Source organism: Orbicella franksi, unplaced genomic scaffold (assembly GCF_964199315.1).
Source record: "Orbicella franksi unplaced genomic scaffold, jaOrbFran1.1 SCAFFOLD_151, whole genome shotgun sequence".
NCBI lineage: Eukaryota > Metazoa > Cnidaria > Anthozoa > Scleractinia > Merulinidae > Orbicella > Orbicella franksi.
The window spans coordinates 8,166-27,777 of record NW_027670760.1 but is presented as its reverse complement, the minus strand read 5'-3'; the positions used below and the strand labels follow the sequence as shown (position 1 = coordinate 27,777).

The 19,612-nt window shown below is 37.4% G+C and overlaps 1 protein-coding gene across 2 annotated transcripts; it reads left to right on the top strand.

Moving 5' to 3' along the window:
- Positions 1-11,155: 11,155 nt before the first annotated feature.
- On the top strand, positions 11,156-16,688 carry LOC145474682 (uncharacterized). 2 transcript variants are annotated; one of them, XM_081455178.1, is made up of 8 exons: positions 11,156-11,328; positions 12,025-12,209; positions 12,471-12,591; positions 12,849-12,922; positions 13,064-13,118; positions 13,514-13,576; positions 13,712-13,780; positions 14,262-16,688. In XM_081455178.1, exons 6-8 carry the CDS (start codon positions 13,559-13,561, stop codon positions 16,497-16,499), a joined length of 2,325 nt encoding a protein of 774 aa, XP_081311304.1. In that variant the 5' UTR covers positions 11,156-11,328; positions 12,025-12,209; positions 12,471-12,591; positions 12,849-12,922; positions 13,064-13,118; positions 13,514-13,558; the 3' UTR covers positions 16,500-16,688. The 2 variants fall into 2 exon arrangements, with proteins under 2 accessions (XP_081311304.1, XP_081311305.1); XM_081455179.1 differs by having other exon boundaries at positions 12,025-12,591; positions 13,064-13,576.
- The last annotated feature ends 2,924 nt before the right edge of the window (positions 16,689-19,612 follow it).

Below are 19,612 nucleotides of genomic sequence, written 5' to 3'. Positions count from 1 at the left end.
TATAATTTTTATTCTCATTGAATTGATTCTCATTTGAACTCTTAAGAAAGTTGAGAAGTGACTCTTGGATCCCTCTGAATAGGATCTTAGTTTATTCTCAGTGAATTTATTCTCATTTGAACTCTTGATAGAAAGTTGAGAAGTGAATTAATAGGGAGGGGGGTGCATGATCAAAGCTGCAGACTTGCCTTTTATTGTACATGCCATCAGGCTTTGAAGCCTTAATTTTCAAGTCAGCGCGTGTCATAGATGTCTTGAGAATTTCTTAGTTAATCAGACCTTATAATTTTTATTCTCATTGAATTGATTCTCATTTGAACTCTTAAGAAAGTTGAGAAGTGACTCTTGGATCCCTCTGAATAGGATCTTAGTTTATTCTCAGTGAATTTATTCTCATTTGAACTCTTGATAGAAAGTTGAGAAGTGAATTAATAGGGAGGGGGGTGCATGATCAAAGCTGCAGACTTGCCTTTTATTGTACATGCCATCAGGCTTTGAAGCCTTAATTTTCAAGTCAGCGCGTGTCATAGATGTCTTGAGAATTTCTTAGTTAATCAGACCTTATAATTTTTATTCTCATTGAATTGATTCTCATTTGAACTCTTAAGAAAGTTGAGAAGTGACTCTTGGATCCCTCTGAATAGGATCTTAGTTTATTCTCAGTGAATTTATTCTCATTTGAACTCTTGATAGAAAGTTGAGAAGTGAATTAATAGGGAGGGGGGTGCATGATCAAAGCTGCAGACTTGCCTTTTATTGTACATGCCATCAGGCTTTGAAGCCTTAATTTTCAAGTCAGCGCGTGTCATAGATGTCTTGAGAATTTCTTAGTTAATCAGACCTTATAATTTTTATTCTCATTGAATTGATTCTCATTTGAACTCTTAAGAAAGTTGAGAAGTGACTCTTGGATCCCTCTGAATAGGATCTTAGTTTATTCTCAGTGAATTTATTCTCATTTGAACTCTTGATAGAAAGTTGAGAAGTGAATTAATAGGGAGGGGGGTGCATGATCAAAGCTGCAGACTTGCCTTTTATTGTACATGCCATCAGGCTTTGAAGCCTTAATTTTCAAGTCAGCGCGTGTCATAGATGTCTTGAGAATTTCTTAGTTAATCAGACCTTATAATTTTTATTCTCATTGAATTGATTCTCATTTGAACTCTTAAGAAAGTTGAGAAGTGACTCTTGGATCCCTCTGAATAGGATCTTAGTTTATTCTCAGTGAATTTATTCTCATTTGAACTCTTGATAGAAAGTTGAGAAGTGAATTAATAGGGAGGGGGGTGCATGATCAAAGCTGCAGACTTGCCTTTTATTGTACATGCCATCAGGCTTTGAAGCCTTAATTTTCAAGTCAGCGCGTGTCATAGATGTCTTGAGAATTTCTTAGTTAATCAGACCTTATAATTTTTATTCTCATTGAATTGATTCTCATTTGAACTCTTAAGAAAGTTGAGAAGTGACTCTTGGATCCCTCTGAATAGGATCTTAGTTTATTCTCAGTGAATTTATTCTCATTTGAACTCTTGATAGAAAGTTGAGAAGTGAATTAATAGGGAGGGGGGTGCATGATCAAAGCTGCAGACTTGCCTTTTATTGTACATGCCATCAGGCTTTGAAGCCTTAATTTTCAAGTCAGCGCGTGTCATAGATGTCTTGAGAATTTCTTAGTTAATCAGACCTTATAATTTTTATTCTCATTGAATTGATTCTCATTTGAACTCTTAAGAAAGTTGAGAAGTGACTCTTGGATCCCTCTGAATAGGATCTTAGTTTATTCTCAGTGAATTTATTCTCATTTGAACTCTTGATAGAAAGTTGAGAAGTGAATTAATAGGGAGGGGGGTGCATGATCAAAGCTGCAGACTTGCCTTTTATTGTACATGCCATCAGGCTTTGAAGCCTTAATTTTCAAGTCAGCGCGTGTCATAGATGTCTTGAGAATTTCTTAGTTAATCAGACCTTATAATTTTTATTCTCATTGAATTGATTCTCATTTGAACTCTTAAGAAAGTTGAGAAGTGACTCTTGGATCCCTCTGAATAGGATCTTAGTTTATTCTCAGTGAATTTATTCTCATTTGAACTCTTGATAGAAAGTTGAGAAGTGAATTAATAGGGAGGGGGGTGCATGATCAAAGCTGCAGACTTGCCTTTTATTGTACATGCCATCAGGCTTTGAAGCCTTAATTTTCAAGTCAGCGCGTGTCATAGATGTCTTGAGAATTTCTTAGTTAATCAGACCTTATAATTTTTATTCTCATTGAATTGATTCTCATTTGAACTCTTAAGAAAGTTGAGAAGTGACTCTTGGATCCCTCTGAATAGGATCTTAGTTTATTCTCAGTGAATTTATTCTCATTTGAACTCTTGATAGAAAGTTGAGAAGTGAATTAATAGGGAGGGGGGTGCATGATCAAAGCTGCAGACTTGCCTTTTATTGTACATGCCATCAGGCTTTGAAGCCTTAATTTTCAAGTCAGCGCGTGTCATAGATGTCTTGAGAATTTCTTAGTTAATCAGACCTTATAATTTTTATTCTCATTGAATTGATTCTCATTTGAACTCTTAAGAAAGTTGAGAAGTGACTCTTGGATCCCTCTGAATAGGATCTTAGTTTATTCTCAGTGAATTTATTCTCATTTGAACTCTTGATAGAAAGTTGAGAAGTGAATTAATAGGGAGGGGGGTGCATGATCAAAGCTGCAGACTTGCCTTTTATTGTACATGCCATCAGGCTTTGAAGCCTTAATTTTCAAGTCAGCGCGTGTCATAGATGTCTTGAGAATTTCTTAGTTAATCAGACCTTATAATTTTTATTCTCATTGAATTGATTCTCATTTGAACTCTTAAGAAAGTTGAGAAGTGACTCTTGGATCCCTCTGAATAGGATCTTAGTTTATTCTCAGTGAATTTATTCTCATTTGAACTCTTGATAGAAAGTTGAGAAGTGAATTAATAGGGAGGGGGGTGCATGATCAAAGCTGCAGACTTGCCTTTTATTGTACATGCCATCAGGCTTTGAAGCCTTAATTTTCAAGTCAGCGCGTGTCATAGATGTCTTGAGAATTTCTTAGTTAATCAGACCTTATAATTTTTATTCTCATTGAATTGATTCTCATTTGAACTCTTAAGAAAGTTGAGAAGTGACTCTTGGATCCCTCTGAATAGGATCTTAGTTTATTCTCAGTGAATTTATTCTCATTTGAACTCTTGATAGAAAGTTGAGAAGTGAATTAATAGGGAGGGGGGTGCATGATCAAAGCTGCAGACTTGCCTTTTATTGTACATGCCATCAGGCTTTGAAGCCTTAATTTTCAAGTCAGCGCGTGTCATAGATGTCTTGAGAATTTCTTAGTTAATCAGACCTTATAATTTTTATTCTCATTGAATTGATTCTCATTTGAACTCTTAAGAAAGTTGAGAAGTGACTCTTGGATCCCTCTGAATAGGATCTTAGTTTATTCTCAGTGAATTTATTCTCATTTGAACTCTTGATAGAAAGTTGAGAAGTGAATTAATAGGGAGGGGGGTGCATGATCAAAGCTGCAGACTTGCCTTTTATTGTACATGCCATCAGGCTTTGAAGCCTTAATTTTCAAGTCAGCGCGTGTCATAGATGTCTTGAGAATTTCTTAGTTAATCAGACCTTATAATTTTTATTCTCATTGAATTGATTCTCATTTGAACTCTTAAGAAAGTTGAGAAGTGACTCTTGGATCCCTCTGAATAGGATCTTAGTTTATTCTCAGTGAATTTATTCTCATTTGAACTCTTGATAGAAAGTTGAGAAGTGAATTAATAGGGAGGGGGGTGCATGATCAAAGCTGCAGACTTGCCTTTTATTGTACATGCCATCAGGCTTTGAAGCCTTAATTTTCAAGTCAGCGCGTGTCATAGATGTCTTGAGAATTTCTTAGTTAATCAGACCTTATAATTTTTATTCTCATTGAATTGATTCTCATTTGAACTCTTAAGAAAGTTGAGAAGTGACTCTTGGATCCCTCTGAATAGGATCTTAGTTTATTCTCAGTGAATTTATTCTCATTTGAACTCTTGATAGAAAGTTGAGAAGTGAATTAATAGGGAGGGGGGTGCATGATCAAAGCTGCAGACTTGCCTTTTATTGTACATGCCATCAGGCTTTGAAGCCTTAATTTTCAAGTCAGCGCGTGTCATAGATGTCTTGAGAATTTCTTAGTTAATCAGACCTTATAATTTTTATTCTCATTGAATTGATTCTCATTTGAACTCTTAAGAAAGTTGAGAAGTGACTCTTGGATCCCTCTGAATAGGATCTTAGTTTATTCTCAGTGAATTTATTCTCATTTGAACTCTTGATAGAAAGTTGAGAAGTGAATTAATAGGGAGGGGGGTGCATGATCAAAGCTGCAGACTTGCCTTTTATTGTACATGCCATCAGGCTTTGAAGCCTTAATTTTCAAGTCAGCGCGTGTCATAGATGTCTTGAGAATTTCTTAGTTAATCAGACCTTATAATTTTTATTCTCATTGAATTGATTCTCATTTGAACTCTTAAGAAAGTTGAGAAGTGACTCTTGGATCCCTCTGAATAGGATCTTAGTTTATTCTCAGTGAATTTATTCTCATTTGAACTCTTGATAGAAAGTTGAGAAGTGAATTAATAGGGAGGGGGGTGCATGATCAAAGCTGCAGACTTGCCTTTTATTGTACATGCCATCAGGCTTTGAAGCCTTAATTTTCAAGTCAGCGCGTGTCATAGATGTCTTGAGAATTTCTTAGTTAATCAGACCTTATAATTTTTATTCTCATTGAATTGATTCTCATTTGAACTCTTAAGAAAGTTGAGAAGTGACTCTTGGATCCCTCTGAATAGGATCTTAGTTTATTCTCAGTGAATTTATTCTCATTTGAACTCTTGATAGAAAGTTGAGAAGTGAATTAATAGGGAGGGGGGTGCATGATCAAAGCTGCAGACTTGCCTTTTATTGTACATGCCATCAGGCTTTGAAGCCTTAATTTTCAAGTCAGCGCGTGTCATAGATGTCTTGAGAATTTCTTAGTTAATCAGACCTTATAATTTTTATTCTCATTGAATTGATTCTCATTTGAACTCTTAAGAAAGTTGAGAAGTGACTCTTGGATCCCTCTGAATAGGATCTTAGTTTATTCTCAGTGAATTTATTCTCATTTGAACTCTTGATAGAAAGTTGAGAAGTGAATTAATAGGGAGGGGGGTGCATGATCAAAGCTGCAGACTTGCCTTTTATTGTACATGCCATCAGGCTTTGAAGCCTTAATTTTCAAGTCAGCGCGTGTCATAGATGTCTTGAGAATTTCTTAGTTAATCAGACCTTATAATTTTTATTCTCATTGAATTGATTCTCATTTGAACTCTTAAGAAAGTTGAGAAGTGACTCTTGGATCCCTCTGAATAGGATCTTAGTTTATTCTCAGTGAATTTATTCTCATTTGAACTCTTGATAGAAAGTTGAGAAGTGAATTAATAGGGAGGGGGGTGCATGATCAAAGCTGCAGACTTGCCTTTTATTGTACATGCCATCAGGCTTTGAAGCCTTAATTTTCAAGTCAGCGCGTGTCATAGATGTCTTGAGAATTTCTTAGTTAATCAGACCTTATAATTTTTATTCTCATTGAATTGATTCTCATTTGAACTCTTAAGAAAGTTGAGAAGTGACTCTTGGATCCCTCTGAATAGGATCTTAGTTTATTCTCAGTGAATTTATTCTCATTTGAACTCTTGATAGAAAGTTGAGAAGTGAATTAATAGGGAGGGGGGTGCATGATCAAAGCTGCAGACTTGCCTTTTATTGTACATGCCATCAGGCTTTGAAGCCTTAATTTTCAAGTCAGCGCGTGTCATAGATGTCTTGAGAATTTCTTAGTTAATCAGACCTTATAATTTTTATTCTCATTGAATTGATTCTCATTTGAACTCTTAAGAAAGTTGAGAAGTGACTCTTGGATCCCTCTGAATAGGATCTTAGTTTATTCTCAGTGAATTTATTCTCATTTGAACTCTTGATAGAAAGTTGAGAAGTGAATTAATAGGGAGGGGGGTGCATGATCAAAGCTGCAGACTTGCCTTTTATTGTACATGCCATCAGGCTTTGAAGCCTTAATTTTCAAGTCAGCGCGTGTCATAGATGTCTTGAGAATTTCTTAGTTAATCAGACCTTATAATTTTTATTCTCATTGAATTGATTCTCATTTGAACTCTTAAGAAAGTTGAGAAGTGACTCTTGGATCCCTCTGAATAGGATCTTAGTTTATTCTCAGTGAATTTATTCTCATTTGAACTCTTGATAGAAAGTTGAGAAGTGAATTAATAGGGAGGGGGGTGCATGATCAAAGCTGCAGACTTGCCTTTTATTGTACATGCCATCAGGCTTTGAAGCCTTAATTTTCAAGTCAGCGCGTGTCATAGATGTCTTGAGAATTTCTTAGTTAATCAGACCTTATAATTTTTATTCTCATTGAATTGATTCTCATTTGAACTCTTAAGAAAGTTGAGAAGTGACTCTTGGATCCCTCTGAATAGGATCTTAGTTTATTCTCAGTGAATTTATTCTCATTTGAACTCTTGATAGAAAGTTGAGAAGTGAATTAATAGGGAGGGGGGTGCATGATCAAAGCTGCAGACTTGCCTTTTATTGTACATGCCATCAGGCTTTGAAGCCTTAATTTTCAAGTCAGCGCGTGTCATAGATGTCTTGAGAATTTCTTAGTTAATCAGACCTTATAATTTTTATTCTCATTGAATTGATTCTCATTTGAACTCTTAAGAAAGTTGAGAAGTGACTCTTGGATCCCTCTGAATAGGATCTTAGTTTATTCTCAGTGAATTTATTCTCATTTGAACTCTTGATAGAAAGTTGAGAAGTGAATTAATAGGGAGGGGGGTGCATGATCAAAGCTGCAGACTTGCCTTTTATTGTACATGCCATCAGGCTTTGAAGCCTTAATTTTCAAGTCAGCGCGTGTCATAGATGTCTTGAGAATTTCTTAGTTAATCAGACCTTATAATTTTTATTCTCATTGAATTGATTCTCATTTGAACTCTTAAGAAAGTTGAGAAGTGACTCTTGGATCCCTCTGAATAGGATCTTAGTTTATTCTCAGTGAATTTATTCTCATTTGAACTCTTGATAGAAAGTTGAGAAGTGAATTAATAGGGAGGGGGGTGCATGATCAAAGCTGCAGACTTGCCTTTTATTGTACATGCCATCAGGCTTTGAAGCCTTAATTTTCAAGTCAGCGCGTGTCATAGATGTCTTGAGAATTTCTTAGTTAATCAGACCTTATAATTTTTATTCTCATTGAATTGATTCTCATTTGAACTCTTAAGAAAGTTGAGAAGTGACTCTTGGATCCCTCTGAATAGGATCTTAGTTTATTCTCAGTGAATTTATTCTCATTTGAACTCTTGATAGAAAGTTGAGAAGTGAATTAATAGGGAGGGGGGTGCATGATCAAAGCTGCAGACTTGCCTTTTATTGTACATGCCATCAGGCTTTGAAGCCTTAATTTTCAAGTCAGCGCGTGTCATAGATGTCTTGAGAATTTCTTAGTTAATCAGACCTTATAATTTTTATTCTCATTGAATTGATTCTCATTTGAACTCTTAAGAAAGTTGAGAAGTGACTCTTGGATCCCTCTGAATAGGATCTTAGTTTATTCTCAGTGAATTTATTCTCATTTGAACTCTTGATAGAAAGTTGAGAAGTGAATTAATAGGGAGGGGGGTGCATGATCAAAGCTGCAGACTTGCCTTTTATTGTACATGCCATCAGGCTTTGAAGCCTTAATTTTCAAGTCAGCGCGTGTCATAGATGTCTTGAGAATTTCTTAGTTAATCAGACCTTATAATTTTTATTCTCATTGAATTGATTCTCATTTGAACTCTTAAGAAAGTTGAGAAGTGACTCTTGGATCCCTCTGAATAGGATCTTAGTTTATTCTCAGTGAATTTATTCTCATTTGAACTCTTCATAGAAAGTTGAGAAGTGAATTAATAGGGAGGGGGGTGCATGATCAAAGCTGCAGACTTGCCTTTTATTGTACATGCCATCAGGCTTTGAAGCCTTAATTTTCAAGTCAGCGCGTGTCATAGATGTCTTGAGAATTTCTTAGTTAATCAGACCTTATAATTTTTATTCTCATTGAATTGATTCTCATTTGAACTCTTAAGAAAGTTGAGAAGTGACTCTTGGATCCCTCTGAATAGGATCTTAGTTTATTCTCAGTGAATTTATTCTCATTTGAACTCTTGATAGAAAGTTGAGAAGTGAATTAATAGGGAGGGGGGTGCATGATCAAAGCTGCAGACTTGCCTTTTGTTGTACATGCCATCAGGCTTTGAAGCCTTAATTTTCAAGTCAGCGCGTGTCATAGATGTCTTGAGAATTTCTTAGTTAATCAGACCTTATAATTTTTATTCTCATTGAATTGATTCTCATTTGAACTCTTAAGAAAGTTGAGAAGTGACTCTTGGATCCCTCTGAATAGGATCTTAGTTTATTCTCAGTGAATTTATTCTCATTTGAACTCTTCATAGAAAGTTGAGAAGTGAATTAATAGGGAGGGGGGTGCATGATCAAAGCTGCAGACTTGCCTTTTATTGTACATGCCATCAGGCTTTGAAGCCTTAATTTTCAAGTCAGCGCGTGTCATAGATGTCTTGAGAATTTCTTAGTTAATCAGACCTTATAATTTTTATTCTCATTGAATTGATTCTCATTTGAACTCTTAAGAAAGTTGAGAAGTGACTCTTGGATCCCTCTGAATAGGATCTTAGTTTATTCTCAGTGAATTTATTCTCATTTGAACTCTTGATAGAAAGTTGAGAAGTGAATTAATAGGGAGGGGGGTGCATGATCAAAGCTGCAGACTTGCCTTTTATTGTACATGCCATCAGGCTTTGAAGCCTTAATTTTCAAGTCAGCGCGTGTCATAGATGTCTTGAGAATTTCTTAGTTAATCAGACCTTATAATTTTTATTCTCATTGAATTGATTCTCATTTGAACTCTTAAGAAAGTTGAGAAGTGACTCTTGGATCCCTCTGAATAGGATCTTAGTTTATTCTCAGTGAATTTATTCTCATTTGAACTCTTGATAGAAAGTTGAGAAGTGAATTAATAGGGAGGGGGGTGCATGATCAAAGCTGCAGACTTGCCTTTTATTGTACATGCCATCAGGCTTTGAAGCCTTAATTTTCAAGTCAGCGCGTGTCATAGATGTCTTGAGAATTTCTTAGTTAATCAGACCTTATAATTTTTATTCTCATTGAATTGATTCTCATTTGAACTCTTAAGAAAGTTGAGAAGTGACTCTTGGATCCCTCTGAATAGGATCTTAGTTTATTCTCAGTGAATTTATTCTCATTTGAACTCTTCATAGAAAGTTGAGAAGTGAATTAATAGGGAGGGGGGTGCATGATCAAAGCTGCAGACTTGCCTTTTATTGTACATGCCATCAGGCTTTGAAGCCTTAATTTTCAAGTCAGCGCGTGTCATAGATGTCTTGAGAATTTCTTAGTTAATCAGACCTTATAATTTTTATTCTCATTGAATTGATTCTCATTTGAACTCTTAAGAAAGTTGAGAAGTGACTCTTGGATCCCTCTGAATAGGATCTTAGTTTATTCTCAGTGAATTTATTCTCATTTGAACTCTTCATAGAAAGTTGAGAAGTGAATTAATAGGGAGGGGGGTGCATGATCAAAGCTGCAGACTTGCCTTTTATTGTACATGCCATCAGGCTTTGAAGCCTTAATTTTCAAGTCAGCGCGTGTCATAGATGTCTTGAGAATTTCTTAGTTAATCAGACCTTATAATTTTTATTCTCATTGAATTGATTCTCATTTGAACTCTTAAGAAAGTTGAGAAGTGACTCTTGGATCCCTCTGAATAGGATCTTAGTTTATTCTCAGTGAATTTATTCTCATTTGAACTCTTGATAGAAAGTTGAGAAGTGAATTAATAGGGAGGGGGGTGCATGATCAAAGCTGCAGACTTGCCTTTTATTGTACATGCCATCAGGCTTTGAAGCCTTAATTTTCAAGTCAGCGCGTGTCATAGATGTCTTGAGAATTTCTTAGTTAATCAGACCTTATAATTTTTATTCTCATTGAATTGATTCTCATTTGAACTCTTAAGAAAGTTGAGAAGTGACTCTTGGATCCCTCTGAATAGGATCTTAGTTTATTCTCAGTGAATTTATTCTCATTTGAACTCTTGATAGAAAGTTGAGAAGTGAATTAATAGGGAGGGGGGTGCATGATCAAAGCTGCAGACTTGCCTTTTATTGTACATGCCATCAGGCTTTGAAGCCTTAATTTTCAAGTCAGCGCGTGTCATAGATGTCTTGAGAATTTCTTAGTTAATCAGACCTTATAATTTTTATTCTCATTGAATTGATTCTCATTTGAACTCTTAAGAAAGTTGAGAAGTGACTCTTGGATCCCTCTGAATAGGATCTTAGTTTATTCTCAGTGAATTTATTCTCATTTGAACTCTTCATAGAAAGTTGAGAAGTGAATTAATAGGGAGGGGGGTGCATGATCAAAGCTGCAGACTTGCCTTTTATTGTACATGCCATCAGGCTTTGAAGCCTTAATTTTCAAGTCAGCGCGTGTCATAGATGTCTTGAGAATTTCTTAGTTAATCAGACCTTCTAATTTTTATTCTCATTGAATTGATTCTCATTTGAACTCTTAAGAAAGTTGAGAAGTGACTCTTGGATCCCTCTGAATAGGATCTTAGTTTATTCTCAGTGAATTTATTCTCATTTGAACTCTTCATAGAAAGTTGAGAAGTGAATTAATAGGGAGGGGGGTGCATGATCAAAGCTGCAGACTTGCCTTTTATTGTACATGCCATCAGGCTTTGAAGCCTTAATTTTCAAGTCACTGAAAAAGTGAATATTACTTGATTTGAATGTTGATAGAAAACTGGTAGTGGGCTTGGAGAAATAGTTTTTTTGGTTGAGCTTTGGGTTGAGGAGAATTTGAAGATGCATGTTATACGGACGGCAATGTCGACAGGTACATAGAGTCAGCCTGGTTGAGACATTGTTTTACTTGGGTGGAATGACTGTGTGTATTTTTTAATGAGCCAGGATTTTTAATCAATAAATTCTTGTTCTCTCTCTCTCTCTCTCTTTCTCTCTGGGCTCTAGGATGGTCCATATTTGTCCTTACTGCGGTCTGACATCCAGCCTATATCCTCCCCGAGGCATTTTTTCTCCATGTTGGTGTCCAAGTCTGCATGTGAATGATTGCAAGACAAGATGTCCACCGACGACTTCCTTTTTTCCAGTAAAAGTAAGCACTCGTTTGCTGTTTACTGCTTGCTTGATGCATAATTTGATGGATCTATTGACTGACTGTGAACTGGATCTATTGTGAAAACAGTCTATTTTTAATGACTTTTTTAGATCACGGAGATTAGTTACCGGTGATGCGATAAAATCTCTTGGTATCTTCAACTAATTTTACGCAATATATTAAGTATCACGCTGTACTAACCTTATCGGTACACAGTAAATACAGCTGTCAATGTTGATCCTTATGAGCGCGTCATTTGAGAATGAACGTGACTCTTTAAAAGCATGGTTCTCAGATCGAAAGCTTTTCGATCATTCCATTCCTGAAGATAGTATCTCTCTTTAAAAGTATGCATTGATAATTTCTTGTCTGGTAGTGAATGCTATACCTTTCAGAAAGATTCAATAAAATAACACTATACAACAGGCTTCGGGAAAGTTTTTAAACTACGGTTTATCACTTCTACCCAATGTGTTTCAAGGTTCTTCTGTTCAATCCGTCCCTTCTTTAAATCGCCTTGTTGAAAGGAATTGGATATGTCCTTCAGTAAACACCCCATTGTTTCAAAAAAGTAACAATGGCTGTTTGGTGTATGCTCTGATCTGTTCCTAGTTTGTATCCACGAGAGAAATGGAAGATGCGATGTGAAGTGCCATGACGTTATCTCACAGATTTCTTCCTTTTTTCTCAAAGCTTTCAGTTCAGGAGTCAAAGCTGGCTTCAGGTTTTAAGACACAGAGCACATTGTGGTCGCTTCATTGATGAACGCGCTAGATAACACTGGGTGATTTGTACCAGCAAGAAGCTCCTTTGCCCTCATTATCTTCTGAATCTCAAGCGAAGAAGGAGCTCGGCTTTACCATAGTCGTCGAGAAAAAGTGAGTTGATTTTGAACCATAAAATAGGTAAACAACATCTTTTACCGACTAGAACAACTGTTCAAGTCGTCAACGCCGGGTTGCTCGTGTTGCTTTCTTGCTGACAAAGAAAAGCCATATTTTTCCTCCACAAAAGCCTCGCCCCTTCCTGTGAGCTATTTATTTTAACTTCGTTTATTTGGCATGTTTTTGCAATGTGAAATTGTGGATAAACTAGAATTTACTTGGAACACTTCCTGATACGCAATTTGGTTTCCTTAGAACACTCTTCCGCAGCTAACACTAAAAAAGAGCGATTCAGTGATGGAAGACTGTTAAAAATGATATTTCTTCACCCCTGGAGTGCTTACTAACAAGGCCGTCAAACAGTCAACAGCACAAGGTAAGAGGGCTTAACAAGATAGAAATAATATACAATGAACTAGAGTAAGGCCATAATACAAGCATTCGAAATCTATTTTTTTACCGCTAAGATTTCAAGCGTAAAATGGGAAATCTGGGTGACGATGAAATATTGAAATGTAGTTCCATAATTAAGGGGGAGTTTAGTAGAGTAGTTTAACACTTAGTTGAGTTGTGCTTAACGTTTATCAAATTCCAGTTAGTAATTAGTGTTTTTGTTATCTTTTTTTCTGCTAGACCTATTTTCCGGATGCGAACAGCGTAAGGCAGCAATACAATCTGGAGGAAAGAATTCCGGCGGCACTTGCTAGGTAAATGTAGTCTTAAAATAAGCTACAAACTAATCAAGGAAGCTTTGTTGTCTTGCAAAGCCAGACTCGAGCCTTAAATGTTGGCTTTTTTAATTGTATTATTTGAAACTCTAAATTTCGATTTTTCTGTTTCTTTTTTAGACCTCGGGCACTTCACGCAATCGGATTACAAAGTCCGGCACTTCGCCTTAGGCCGGTAAGATAAAAATCACATATCGTATTTGTTTCATTTCAGTTCTTAGCACTTTAAACAATTGCGCACAGATTACGAAAGCGCCGGTTATAACAACATTTCAGTGCTTAAATACTTAATACTCATCGAAGTAAATGTAAAGCTGTCTGCTATCATTGATAATTTTGAATGAAATCATTTTAACACCAGCGAAATTCTACAGCTTCTTTATAAATCAAACACCACTAGCGACTTAAGAGCTCTGGTACCGAAATTATTCTGTGCTAAAATACCCAGCTAGGGAAACAGACTACGTAAATAAGCCATTAAAATTGAGTACCATAATCAGATGATTGAGAGGGAGTTTTGTTCGAACCCTGGTAAATAATAATTTTTTTGTTATTTTTGTTCCCCGCTAGGCCCATTTTTCGGATGGAAACAGCGTAGCGAAAACAACTGGAGAAATGAATTCATTGCACTCGGTGGGTGAATGTAGAGATAAAATTAGTAAGCTTACAGACTAAACTTGGACGCTTTCTCGTGTTGCAAAGTAGCTAACAATGTTGACCTACTTAATTGTACTATCTGAAAATCTAAATTGCGATTCTGTTTTTTAGACCTCTGGAGCGTTCGACGCAATCGGATTACGAATTCCTGCACCACCTTCATGGGATGGAAGGGAGACGGTAAGATTCAAATCACATAACTTATTTCAGTTTAAACCAGGTGTTACTAGTTCATCTCAAAAACTCCGTCACAGTTAATTAAGTACTCGTGATAACTTTTACTAAATTTCACTGATGAGTAGGTGCGAATCAATTACGAAAGCGCTAGTTAAGCACTTAACTGGTTAAATACTTAACTGGTCATTTAGTAAATGCAAAGGAATGCAGTCACTGCATGGCTAATTTTGAGTGAAATCATTCTTTGATCGGGCGAATTATGCGGTTTTTGCATAAAGCAAACGCCAATGGCACCAAGTGTGATTTATTTCAAAATCAAAATATATTGAAGGGTATTGAGTTTCCTTCTTGTGGGCTAGTGAAAACTCCGAAATATATCACATTTGCGCGAGTGGAGCATAGCGTACACAACTCTGTGGCGCACAGATGAATGAAGTAGGATTTTGGTTTCCAAAAACTAACAGACCTCTCTTTCCCCCCACAGGCAACTTTCCAAAGTCAGTACTCTGTTTCCGAAGAAATAATCCCAATCCAACAGCGGAAAATCGAACCAGTATCGTGCTATGGAAGTCTTCACTTCGTCTTCGTTGAGGTCTGCGATAAACTATTTCCTAACATTCCTAAAAGTACGATTAAAAGTCGCATGAGAAATCTTGGTCTTAAGCTGTTGAAGGCGCCTCAAGAAATTCAGAACAAGTTGAGAACTGCTAGACCTTACTTGGCCTGTTACAAATTCCTCTCGCTGATTTCCAAACGAGACGTTGTCATTCTTGAAGCTTATCACGATTCACGCGAAGAAAGAAAGGAAAACTCTAAAAAACTGTATGGACCTTTCTTAAGTAATCTTAGTGATAGTAGCGATACTAACTACACACACGGGGGAGGACAAAGTCAGAACGTAGGGGACATTTTTTCAAGGGATAATGTAGAGTCCACTATGCCTCCCAAAAAACATGGGTTAAGTACCAATTTCTTAGTAGAAAATCTCTTGAATTCTTCTCCGGGAAGTTTAGCCGTAGAAAAGCCAATGACTGGGTTTTCAGAATCACAGGAACAAATAGTCGATGAGCAGATTTCGACAGACTCGGAACCCGAGTCAAGTTATTCCTCGGACAGCGATACCAATTTCGAGTCCTCACCGGAGGAAGAAAGCGCTGGCGAACAAGATTATGGCATTGTCGAGCTGTTTCATAAAAAAGATATAGATATAGATTGCTTCCCCAACGTCGTTAAACGTGTGAGTGAAATGAAGGAATTCTTTCAATCAGACTTGAATTTTAAGCGCAGACAGTCCAAACTGTCGGATGTCACGTGGGCGAAAACTTTGGAACGGTTAGTGATCTTTTTGGCTTATTGTTCGCGCACGTTGAAGCTAGACATTCGATTGGAATTGGTGGAAAATATGAATATCGTGGAATCCTTTATCAAGCACATAAAGCATAGCCGGCGAGTTAAGAACAACACTGCTGCCCTTTATGTAATGTCCTTCATAAGGGTTGCGAAATTCCTGCATGCAAACGAGAGTCGCGGAAATTATGACGCAGTGGATAGCATTAGTGATCTTCGCGCCCTTCAGAACCAACTCCTCAGAGAGCATGCTGTTTTGGAATCCACCAAAGAACCTGAGAAGAGAAGGCTGTTTTGGCCGCAATTTCAAGAATTAACCCGTTCCCTTCATCAACAATTCGAAGACGAACTCGATGTGCGACAGAAAGCACGTCTGCACATGAATTTCACACTATTGCTACTTTTTGCGATAAATCCAGGCCGTGCTAAAGAGTTCAGAACCCTTCGCATCGTTACAGATATCCCAGAGAACGAAGTTGATGAAATCGTCGGGAAGCTACCGAACGGAGAGAACTTTATGGTGTTTGCGAAAAACGGAGTCACCCGTCTCGTCGAGAAAGGTTACAAAACGGTGAAAAGATACGGCCCGAATGTCATAGAAATGAGCGAATTTCATTTCGTGGATTTTCATGTTAAGCGTTACGTCGAACGGTCGCGACTAAAGCTCATACCCCGGGGCTGTAGTCATGACTTTTTTTTTGTCAACAACCGAGGCTCATTTTTTAAATCACCGGGATCTTTCTCCAGTTACTTGGCGAAAATCTTTCGGGAGAATCTCGGCTTTCACTGCACAATGAACGAAATGCGACACGCATTGGTGGAAAACTTTAGGTCTAGCAAAGAAAGTTCCGATGTACAGCTGGCAGAAAGCTTAGCTCGTGTCTGTAAGCACAGTTTGCGCACTCAAATGCAGGTCTACGACAAAAGAAGTCAACAGGAAAGAACGAAACGCGCATTGCACTACCTTAATCAATCAGCAGTTAACGCCATAGTGGACGACGTTCCAGGTACATCTTGCAATGTTGACGACGAAGTCGAGGATGATTCATCAGGGGAAGAACGTGATCTACCCGCTCCTGGAGAAATATGCGCTCTTATACCGGCTGATGCACGAGCTAAATCGCCCGAGATATTCTTGGCTAAGGTTTTAAAGTACAGCGCAGATGGTCAGAGCGTGCGCTTGGCGTGGCTAAAGCAAATAGAAGGCAAGCCAAACCACTTCAAGTTTCAGGTTGGCCATTCGGTCTGGGAGGAGAAGGTTTCGAGTCTCATCTACCCACTGGATGTCACTTATAAGCGAGACGAAGGCAGTTATGAGCTTCGGAGTGCCAAGAAAGAGATTTATCAGCGACTGAAATCAGCTGTTTCTGTCTAACATCGCATCGAAAATCATTTTCTAGTCATTTTCAGAGAAAAATGATTTTAAAAAAAACGTTTTCAAATCATTTTTAGAGTCGTTATAGCAATGTTGACACATAACAGCATGATTCCGTTGACTCTATCCGTTACATCTGAAATTATAAAAACGAGCAATAGCTATATTTGTGTGATGCTTTTTTTTCAAATTTAGCTACCTAAATTTTTTTTCAAACCTCGTTAATGAAAACAGAAATAACTTGCATTTGCACTGAATGGAACTCCATTCGTGTCAAATGAGCTTTACGGATTGCTCGCTGCACTAAAAACTTAAGTCAAAAACTGGCATATGGCGCTGAATTGAACGCCATTCGCGTCAAATAAGCCGTGTACGGATTTCTCGCTGTTCTGAAAATCCAAGTCAAAACATGCATGTTCCATTTACCCACGAAATGTCGTGTCAAATCGAGGGTTGCCTGGGATCGTCGGGAGAAACCAAGAGATTTTCTAAGTTATAATACTGCGTTTCCTTGAACCAGCGTCCTGAACATTAATTTCAAATTTCGCCTTTTCGACTGGATCTTGACATCGCCCAAGGCATTGAACGTTAAGTCGACTAACATTTTAGAGGCGGTTGTTATTAGGGCACCTAATTAAGGAAATAGGGAATTAAACTCAGTTGGCGTTTAATTAGAAAACTCTGTTGATTCTCGTCTGAATGTATACAGAAAACAGTTCTGCTGTCCAAAATTTTCTTTGTTTTGTTTGTGATTCAGAGGCAATTAATAATTGGTAATTTCTGATAGAGACCCGAGGACGTACATTGCAATAGGCAATTTATAGAGGGTACCCTGTCGGAATATTAATTCTGACACCTTTTGGTTTCTTTGAGAAGCCATTACTGCCACTGAGCAGAGAAATATTGAGTTAGAGTTTTTTAGGTGAATCTACAAAATTCAGACCCGCAATGGGTAAAAAGCGCAAAAATGTCCAAAGAGATCAACAACGTTTGCAAACTTTTCTGCAAACAAAGTGTTTGATTTGTTACACTCCGGGGCCACTGGCTTCTCGTAGACTTCCTTGTTGCAAGGTTTTTATGCACGAGAGCTGTTTGCTAAAATGTTTTCAGCATGCGAGTACCAGTAAAAGAAAATGCCCCCATTGTAGACAGGAAATTTATGCCATTAATAAGGGCGAACTCGAACCTTCGTGCATTCCGGAGGGTGTTTTCTTATTTCGGTTAGAATTTGAAACGTTCGTTGCTAAGTCTCCTGCTCAAATAGCAGATGAATTATGGGATTTCTTGCCTAACCTAGTACCTCCACCTGGTTGGTCAGACTATCGAAGAATGTGGAGAAGATAAGGAGCTCATTATGAAGAGCTTTAAATTGTCAACTCTTTTTTACACTTTTTAGAATATTTTCCAATATATTATCAAGCAACTTAGCTTCTTTATATAAGTTTAAATACTTTAGTACTGAGTCCTTTTAAACATTTCGTAGTTTTGTTATTAATAGATTTTCTGGCATGTATATCCATTATATAGCTATTATAATCAAGCGCGTTTGAGTTTGATATGTGCTTATAGTCTGATGACGGAGATGCTCGAACGATTTCTGTATGATCTAGATAAACTAAAACGAAGCAATTTGATTTGTTTCGTGAACGGAGTTAACGGCGCGAGGTCTTTCTTATTGGTTAATCAAATATAGTTCTCTCCGTCTATAATGAAACAGATTGCGAAAACTCGGGAAAACCGCCAGTGTTTTTCCAGGCCATACAGAAATCGCTCTTTAAACTTTTCTTGTTCTCATCATAATTATAGAAATGTGCCCAATGATCAACATTTTGTTTTTCAACACGGCCTGGAGATTAATAAAAAAGGTTTTCATTATTGAGTCGGCTGAGACTGTCTTTTTAAGACGGTCCATTTCGGTTTCTATTGTCATTTTAACGCTTATCTTTTTTTAACAATTGTCGCGTTCTGAACTACGCGCCACAGGAAATCTGTTATCGTTGTTATTAAAGCAAATGGGTTTTAGATAGCGACAAGAATTCATCTGTTGATCATAGGGTCACTACGTTTTTTACTTAGAGAAGACGTAGTATTAGATAGCTTTAGCATTGTTATCTTATCTTTGTTGTCTGCAATGTAAAGGTTACTGAGTTCAAGGAATTAAATTGTGTTGAAAGGACAATTTGTATTAGCAATTTTTGTAAACTTTTCAGGACAGTAATTACATTTAACCTGTGAGATGGGGTAACGCGGTCTTGAACACCTTTGTTCCAGTACCCCCGTTTCAGTTCCGGAAGTTGTCCACTCATGATTCTAGCACAACACCCAGGGGACAAAAAAGCTGTGGAAACACTCGCTTGCGGCTCGCCTTCCCACAGCATTTCTCGTTCTCCCAAACTTCCTCTGGTGTTTCTATAACTCGACAGAAACACGGTACATGTTTTCTATTTCTTGAATGTTACTCGTATGTACCTATATGTTACTCGTATGTATTCGTACGTTACTCGTATGTACTCGTATGTTCTCGTATGTTACTCGCATGTATTCGTATGGTCCTTTCATATCACGTGATCAAACCACATGGGGTCAACAGTCGTGCAACATGGCGGAACGTAACGAAGATTTGCGAATGTTTTTCGCTCTTTGAAGTGCGGTACGGAAGCTGGCTAGTATATTTGAGTGTCCTAAGTACGCTAAGTTTCCCTTTTTGCTATCAAAGAGAAATGACTTGAGTCGCAGAGAAGTGGACGGTCGATCTACGTTGAATCACGCAATGAGAAAGGTATTCTTAATAGCCTTGTAATAATTGCTATTTCAGTTACGTTTTTTAATTTTGATCCGACTTTTTTACTTGGTAATGCTATCGTCACATCAGTAAGAATTGACCGTAAAACAAACAAAGCTGTTAGGTCAATGGATGGACTTTATTTTGGTGTTTCTCACCAAAGACAGATTTATAGATTACACCACAACACTTCAATGAAAATTATTGAGAAACATTAATCCCAAATGAAGCACAAGCGTGTTTCATTTGCTCATTAGTTATGCATAGGGCATGTCCAGGCGTCTCCAAGGAAGTTGAGTGGTACTGGACCTCGATTTCTAGGCATTGTGCT